Source organism: Triticum dicoccoides, chromosome 7A, assembly GCF_002162155.2.
Source record: "Triticum dicoccoides isolate Atlit2015 ecotype Zavitan chromosome 7A, WEW_v2.0, whole genome shotgun sequence".
Lineage (NCBI taxonomy): Eukaryota > Viridiplantae > Streptophyta > Magnoliopsida > Poales > Poaceae > Triticum > Triticum dicoccoides.
This window is the reverse complement of record NC_041392.1, coordinates 239,676,429-239,685,077: the sequence shown is the minus strand read 5'-3', so window position 1 is coordinate 239,685,077 and position 8,649 is coordinate 239,676,429. Positions and strand designations below refer to the sequence as shown.

At 47.7% G+C, this 8,649-nt stretch overlaps 1 protein-coding gene across 2 annotated transcripts; it reads right to left on the bottom strand.

The window, feature by feature from the left end:
- Positions 1-1,149: 1,149 nt before the first annotated feature.
- LOC119329263 (3-hydroxy-3-methylglutaryl-coenzyme A reductase 3-like) lies at positions 1,150-5,255 on the bottom strand. 2 transcript variants are annotated; one of them, XM_037602277.1, is made up of 5 exons: positions 4,363-5,255; positions 3,902-4,083; positions 2,722-3,068; positions 1,692-1,989; positions 1,150-1,583 (listed from the first exon to the last, which is right to left on the bottom strand). In XM_037602277.1, the coding sequence occupies exons 1-4, from the start codon at positions 5,253-5,255 to the stop codon at positions 1,738-1,740; spliced, it is 1,674 nt and encodes a 557-aa protein (XP_037458174.1). In that variant the 3' UTR covers positions 1,150-1,583; positions 1,692-1,737. The 2 variants fall into 2 exon arrangements, with proteins under 2 accessions (XP_037458174.1, XP_037458173.1); XM_037602276.1 differs by having other exon boundaries at positions 1,150-1,989.
- Between the last annotated feature and the right edge of the window lie 3,394 nt (positions 5,256-8,649).

Genomic DNA, 8,649 nt, shown 5'->3' with positions numbered 1-8,649 from the left:
GTACTATGTAGATATGCAATCTACCTACACTACTTGTCGTCGGAGATGTTGACGATCTTCGTGCCGGGCTCCGGATAGATGGCTACCTGCGGCAACTCTGACTCATCATTGAACTCCATCTCGGCGAAGACTTTGTCAATCTGCGCCCTTCGTTAGCGGGGGAAGCGGCGGTTGCCCTCCACCTTGGCCTCTGACTGGATGCAGTCGAGAATGGCCGCTTACTTCTCCGCCTCTTTCGCTTAGGACACCTTGAACTCCGCCATGGAGTCCTCCATGGTGAAGTCTGTAGACGGCTCCGCCTCATCCATGGCATGTTCTGCTCCGCCTCCTCCTTCCTGGCTTCGATGAGTCTCGAGGCAGGTTGGTTGCGATCCGAGCTTCGCCCCTAGCCCGGATTTCCTCGAGTAGTTGGAGCGCCACTCCGGTGTGACTATGGCCTAGGTCATCACCCTTTGCCGGGCCATGGCTATCGGCCGAGGGCGAGCGGAGAGGGAGGAAAGTGGATGTGGCTAAGGCTGGTGACGCGGAGAGGGAGGAAAATGGATGCGGCTAGGGCTAGGGTCGCCGTCCGGCTTAAATAGCCGGACCTTGGCCCTCGTGCGGCGAGCCGGAGCAGCACCTCGCGGCGGCATGAATGCGTCCACATCCTCAGAGGAGACGCCCGTTGGACCGATGGTTTTCCTAGTGTTTTTGTCTCGGACCCTGCAATCAGTCCAACATAGCGAACACTCCTGGGCGCACCTCAAATTTAGACTGGATATGAGGATGCCGGTCAGTCACGCCGTATGGGACCGTAACGAGGAGCCCGTCTAGGTCAGTTTCTTTTTACCGGTCAGCGACCAAGCCGTCCGTCCAGGCTATATGAAGGGTTTGGGGAGCCAGGGTGTTGATGCACTTAGGCCGGGCACACAGAGCTCTCGTATGAAAGACAGCGCGATCTCAGGTCCATGTGCCGTGCCGGATCCGATCGCCAGAACGTGCATCCACATGCCCATCAAACACAGGCACCAGATTACTACTCCCTCAGAGGTGCCAATACAAATCGCAGATCCAGATCAGTACTGAGATCAAGATTGCTACTTCCAAGATGTCCATCGGTTCATGCAACAAACCTACCCGGGACAGGCACGTGAGGGCGACACTTGAACATCTGCTGACACATGCATCTGATCTGGATAGATATTAGGCAGATCTACAGAAAGGTCACGACGCTCCGCTGACACGACAATGGATGGACGGAGCCGCCACCATGCTCTGGAGAACTCCGACGAGACCCACATCTCTTTCTACAATCACGTCACCAACTTTCGACATTGTTCGACTAGCAAACAGGAAAAAGGACCAATCAAAAGGTGAAACAGATACCACTACAAGGCTGGCTTCCTGAAGCAAGGAGAGAGATCTCTACACTTCGATGCTACAAAAAGATCCTCACACCTTGCGCGCCAAGGTAACCAACCCAACTAACCACAACGCCTTACGAACACAAACAGGCTAAAAAGGTTAGCTTCTCCGGTGCCGCCCGGGGCCGTCCGTCGACGATGCCAGCAGCGGCAGCACGCGAAGAACGACGCCAGAAACACCTGCCAGCATCGAGGAAGAAATCCGTCAAACTCTTCTTAGCTTGATGTTGATGGCTTGAAGCTCATGAGCACTTTAATTGCGTCTTAAGGAGGACAAGGCCCAATTACCCTGTATGCAGAATTAAGTTTCTTGAGCTGCAGCTCGTGGAGTCAATCAAGAACTTAGAGATGCCGCCTTGCACATGTCTCTGCTGGATCTGTTGTACTTCATGTGGCTCTTGACGAGCTGGCCAGCGGCGAGAGCGGATAAGAGGGACAACTCGCCGGCGAGAACCCCGCCTGCCACCACGGTGGCCAGGAGCCTCGCGTTCGATCCTGGCGATTCCCTGTTGGCGCCTTTCACGCCCAGCAGGTCCAGGCATGCAGACTGTGACGCCAACTGAGTCCCACCACCAACTGTGCCCACCTGCATTTTCAGTAAATAACAATCACAACATGTCGGCCACTCGTCATATTCTCAAATGTTATCAAACAAGTCATCCTACACAGCTCAGCATGTTCTCAGAAACAAACAAACAAACAAATAGCGGATATATATAGGAAAAATGTGTCTCACCCTAGCAACACAAAGCACAAGACTAAGTAATCGACAATTAGCCTGCTCAAGACAACAAGTAGCTAAGTAGGAAAACAAGGCATCAGAAAATATTCCTTTTCTACTGGAAAGATTCCTCTGATATGAATCGGCTGATTGAGCTGACGAAGTATAGTTGGATCTTATGTAGCCAAAATATATTTTCTGTTACGAACTATTCAAGCGAAAATCCGCATCTGAGCCCGGGGATGGGTATAATTTCTGTTACGAACTATTCAAGTATATAACAAAACACTGTTCTATAATATAGCCAGAGTACTAGGCCATATGAGGAGATACAGTTAGAGTTGATACACCACCTTTTCTTTAATAAATATGTGCTCGATGGGGATGGGCACTTATTCGAACGAGCAACAATACATGTATAAGGATGTGGACGTATTAAGTATTAATTAACCCATTAGGGACCCTAAGTTAGGTGCAGAGCATTTCTCACAAATCAAATTATAGTGGGACCTAAAAAAACTGTAGTTGATGATCATCGTCAGCACAATGCCTGGATATACTGATAACGGAACAAATAAAAACAATACAGTTGCATACCTCAATAGAGGGCATAGTGACAGATATGTGGAGATCTTTGCCATCATTTACAGCTTCCAACATTGTGATGCACTGAGAACTTTCCACATTTTGTGCAGGGTCCTGGCCAGTGGCTATGAAGATGGCTGTTACAATATTGCTTGCATGGGCATTGAACCCCCCAAGAGCTCCAGCAACAGCTGAGCCAGCAAGATTCTTGATCACATTTAGTTCTACTAGAGACTGCACATTGGTTTTCAGAACCTTTTTCACAATTTCCTCCTTGATTACCGCCTCACAAACCACAGACTTGCCACGCCCCTCGATCCAATTTACAGCGGCTGGCTTCTTGTCAGAACAAAAGTTACCTGGTTTCAATAACCAAAAGATACTAATCAGATTGGAAAAATATATGAAAACACAGAGATCTGTTTTTTTACTTATACAATGCACATAATTATGTTAATCATATCGCTGTATATTAATATATAGCCAAATATGATATGAAAGATGACTAGGCTGTTCTTTCCCCATACAAGACAACATGGATCGGGTTCCACTATCAAAATGACAGCAGATGGATCGGTGTTAATTTGTGTAAAAACAAAAGGGCCCAGTGATGTGCCGGCTTCAAATATTCATTCTTGCATAATTATTCTTGCAGCTTACGCACTTTGTCCTGAACCTTCTACATGCTTGAAGTTAAAAGAATAAAGGTGGTTCCAGATACTCAAAGTTGGTATACTTATTAAAGTCAATATCATTTTTGACTCATCAGGAATCTTGCATTAAAGATATATCTTCTTACCAGAAGCCCTTTCAAAATCTTCCTAATGCATCATGGCAAGTATCATATGTAATTGAACAATCTTACGGTATGCCAAGTTGGTTCAGTGGTAATTTCATTTTATAAATGGTATATTTTGATTGAACATGCCAATGTTCACCATATGTTGTCCATAAGCTCAACCTGATAATTCAATAGTGCGCCAACTTATCCTTGTTAATCCTTGCTGAAAACGGGCCCTAACTATGTGTATCATCAAATGGCCACTCTGCTTATTATATGAAGGTTTTTTTGTTTCAGTAAGCCATAGTCTGTCTTGGGAAATAAAGGTTGTGACTAGGAATTTTATTCTGAAGAGAAGATTAGGTGACTCAAGTGAAGTACAGTAGTTCGTGGTGGCAAAGGGAAGCAAACCTGATATGCTAATGACATCCATGTCAGGGAAGTCATCCTGGAGGTAATCCAGCACGTTCTGCACGCCCTTGGAGATCATGTTCATCCCCATGGCATCCCCTGTGCTGCAGCTGAATCTCATGTACAGGTTCCTCCCGGCCATCGCGCACTGCACTCCCTGCAGCCTCCCAAATCTGCTCGACCTGCTCGGATATCATATTTTCCAGACAGTTAGTTACCGCGTTGTGACCTACAAAGGAGAAATATTTGACAAGTAATACTTGTACCATCATCCGGCACCAGAATTCCAGAAATTCAAATCTTAAATAGTATATAGAGTAATTAATATTGATTTAGGCACGTGACTTCAACCTCAGAGACGTATCGTCGAGCACAAGCTGGGCGTTAATACAATGCCATATGTTGCATCATAAGTTCGTCGTCGTATAGTACTTGGTGATGACTGATGAGTGTTGGTGTACCTGTTGAAGACAACGGACAGCGTATCGAAGTTGGCGGGGTCCTCCAAGAAGGCCTTGAGCTCGGCGGCGCGGCGCGCGGTGGGGAAGCGGGCGACGGGAGCGCGCGTCATCGCGTCCCGGAGCACAACGCTGGTGGCGCCGCCTGACTCGGCTATGGCCTTGCAGCCGCGGTTGGTGCTGGCGACGAGGCAGCCCTCGGTGGTCGCCATGGGTACGTAGAACCGCTGGCCGTCGAGCAGGAGCGGCCCGGCGATGCCCACGGGGAGCTGGACGTACCCCACCGGCAGCTCGCAGCACTGCCCGAGGATGGACGCGTAGTCGAAGCCGTCCAGCGGGAGCCCCTCGATCTGCCGCCCCGTGATCCGCCGCACCGCCTCGCGCCGGAGCCCCGCGGCGCGCCGGCAGTCGCCGAGCCTGGTCTCCAGCACGTAGGAGGGCACCTTCCCGGCGACGACGGAGGCCACAATCTCCTCGTCCTCCTCGGGCATTTTCTCTGGCACCACCGCGTCGGAGCCCCCGAGAATCCCGCATTGCGCCGGCGCCGGCGCGGCGGGAGGGCCGACCAGGAAATCCTCGTCCTCGTCGCTGGACGAGACGATGGACTGCACGAAGGCGATGCCGAAGAAGCTGAGCAGGTAGATGAGCGAGGCGACGAGGCCGAAGATGGAGAGAATCTCGGTGAGGTCGACGACGTGGAGCGGCGTGGAGGAGCGGATCTTCTCGCGCCACCGCCGCATCAGGTAGGCGAGCGAGGCCGCGAAGAGCGCCGAGAAGATGAGGTTCGTGTGCCGGATCGGCAGCGGCAGCGCGTCCCCCGCCTGGAGCACCCGGGGCGCCCCCGCCTGGCCCACTGCCGGCGGCCGCGCCCTCCTCTGCCTCTGCCGCACATCCATGCGTGCGCGTGCGCGTCGGAGTCAAACGGGGGCGAGGTGGGCACGGCTCGGCCGCTCGGCGTGTGAGTGGGGTGGTGGCCGTGCCGCGAGAGGGAGCGGGTGTTTCGGGGCCTCGGGATGCGCCCGCCTCGGCCTTTTATTGGCACTGTCAGTGGCAGTGGCAGCCCACATGCCCGGCGCGCTTACCGCGCGGCGACCCACCTGACGCTGAGGCTGGGCCCGCTCGCTCGGCCGACATGGGCCGTGTGGCCTTGCTCTCCCCTTCGGTTTGTCCGACGCGTACACGTACTCTCTTTGGACTTTGTAATAAAAACGAAACTTTTTGCTACGTGACACGCCCACCTGCCAACTGCGGATTCGCAGTAATAACACGAGTAAAATCTGGAACGATGCATTTTCTATATCCCTATCTCTACTATATCTTTTAAAAAAGTAAGGTTTTTATTTCATCTTTCTTCACATCACCCCTCGTCCAACTTTCCTTGTATCTTTCTTCACACCACCCCTCGTCCAACTTTCCTTGTATGATAATAAATCTATTTAATTTACTTACCTTTCGAACCAGTTTTACTTTAATTTACTTACAAAACTTCGGATCGAAATATAAGGTAATTCATGGGAAGAATTTAATGATCAGTTATTTACACAATCGCATTATTATAGACAGATAAATCATAAGCCGACGTACTAGAAGATTTTTAGTAAACCATAAAATTAAGATTGAGTTATAGAGATACAGGCTTCTAAGTTGTTGAAGGAAAGGACCTCGATGTGATTTTTATTATATTTAGAGTGTTTTATAACTTTGATTATTCTTTATAGTTGATTCAGACTGACTGTGTTCCTATGGTGAACAATAAATTAAAAAAATTAGAAAATGCAAAAGAAATCCAAAAAAGTTGCATGAAAGATGCGTAGGTGTGCGAGGTCCACTTCAAACTTGAGCTCATTTGGATATCTGAGTAGCTCTCGGCAAAAGACAAATTTATGGTATGTGAAAAGTTAACTATTCATCTACTGCTCTGACCCAATTTATCCATTTTTATGAGAGCTATTCATTTGTCTAAATGATCTGAATTTTGAAGCGGACCTCACGCACCAAATCATACAAGGAAAGTTGTTAAGTATTTTTGTTTGGATATCCTCCATGCAAAATAAAATTGTTAAGTATTTTTTTTTAAAATATTCTCTTAACCGGGTGAAGATGAGTCTGGGCTCAGAAATGATATTCGATTTAGACCCTTCTATTTAGGTACTATCTTCGTCCGAGTTTATTGGGTCCCCACGTATTTTGGGTCCCCACGTATTTTGGGTCAAAATTAGATGATCTATTTAACTAAAATAAAGTATATGCTACAGAAAATATATTGTTGGATTTGTGTCCAAAAGAGGTATTGTTATAATTTTGTAGCATATATTTTAGATTTTATAAGTTAAATTCATGGTCAAGCTTTAGAACAAAATAAGAGGGACCCTAATAAACCCGCACGGAGTAACTAGCTACATGAGCAACACCTCACGAACTCCCCCCCGCCCCACATATGCACAAGTAGAAGCATCACAAAAATCGTCTCATTTCTCAAAGAAGTTTGAACATTCTACTATTTAGGATTTTATTTTCTTATGAGAGCTCTTTAGATCAAACGTTTTGGATTTTGAAATGCATTCCAGTTACCATAATTTATTTAGCGTGATCTTAATCCTTTTCTTATTTCTCCATATGCCCCTCATCTCTATAATTTTCCCTCAATCAATTTATTTCCTTCAAAGTACTAAATGCACAACTTATGCAAAATATAGGCTATGCGCCGATTGATCAACAAGAATACAATTATGTATGTGACCTACGCAAGAAACAGAAAACCAATAAGAAGGAAATAGTAAGTACATGGCCCTGACTAATGTCTGCTCACGACCATGTGCAAGATTATCGAGAACTCGAATATGTACCTTGTCTAAGTGTTGCCAATATCTTGACCGTTGGTGTACACATCAAGATTGTTTTGTGTATGTAGCCAGACATCATATTTGCAAAAGGGATATCATCTTTTGATCGGACTTAACCTGAAGTCCACCTCAATCTAAGATGATAGACCGCATGTTGACATTGAACATTACAAGGGTCCATTTTCCAAATTACAATATTTGTACTTGATAGAAACACGGCCAAAAAAAAACACAGGATTGTTTTATAAAGATGACAGTTGCCAACAGACTATCTTAGTGGTCAAGATATTGGCAACATCCAGTTACCAACATGCATTGTCCTTGAACATCCATAATCAGGAGAGATAGGCCATCAAAAGATCCACCCCTCTGAAGCCGTGATACGTCAATTTTGCATCATGTTTTCTTATTGCTATTTATAATGTTTTTGATCATTATAACACTTTGTGATGCAATTTTAATGTCTTTTCTCTCTTAATTTGCAATATTTATATGGAGAGGGAGATTGCCGGCAGCTGGAATTCTGAACCTGAAAAAGCTACATCAGATATATCTATTCCGCACAACTCAAAATAAACTGAAATTTCACGAAGAATTTTTATGGTATATATAAAAATACTGGAGCAAAGAAGTACCAGAGGGGGCCCACCAGTTGCCACGAGGCAACAAGGCGCGACCACCCCCTGGGTGCGCCCTGATGCCTTGTGGGGCCCTTAGTAGGCCTTCGGCCCCCATCTTCTGCTATATGAAGAGTTTTGACCTAGAAAAATCAAGAGAGGATTTTTGGATCGAAGCGCCGCCGTCTCGAGGCGGAACCTGGGCAGGAGCACTTTAGCTCTCCGTGTTGGGGAACGTAGTATTTCAAAATTTTGCCTACGATCACGCAAGATCTATCTAGTAGAAGCATAGCAACGAGCAGGGAGAGTGTGTCCACGTACCCTCATAGACCGAAAGCGGAAGCGTTTAGTAACGCGGTTCATGTAGTCGAACGTCTTCGCGATCCAACCGATCCAAGTACCGAACGTACGGCACCTCCGTGATCTGCACACGTTCAGCTCGGTGACGTCCCTCGAAATCTTGATCCAGTTGAGGCCGAGGGAGAGTTTCGTCAGCACGACGGCGTGGTGATGGAGACGATGAAATTCACCGGCGCAGGGCTTCGCCTAAGCACTACGACGATATGACCAAGGTGTGTAACTATGAAGGGGGGCACCGCACACGGCTAAGAGAAACTTTGGTGTGTCTTTGGGGTGCCCCCTCCCACGTATATAAAGGGGGAGGGAGGAGGAGGCCGGCCAAGGTGTGGCGCGCCCAAGGGGGGGAGTCCTACTCCAAGTAGGATTCCCCCTCCTTTCATATTCCCACAAGGAGAAGGGGGGAAGGAGGAGGAGAAGAGAAGGAAAGGGGGGGCGCCCCACAACCCTAGTCCAATACAGTTTGGGCTAGG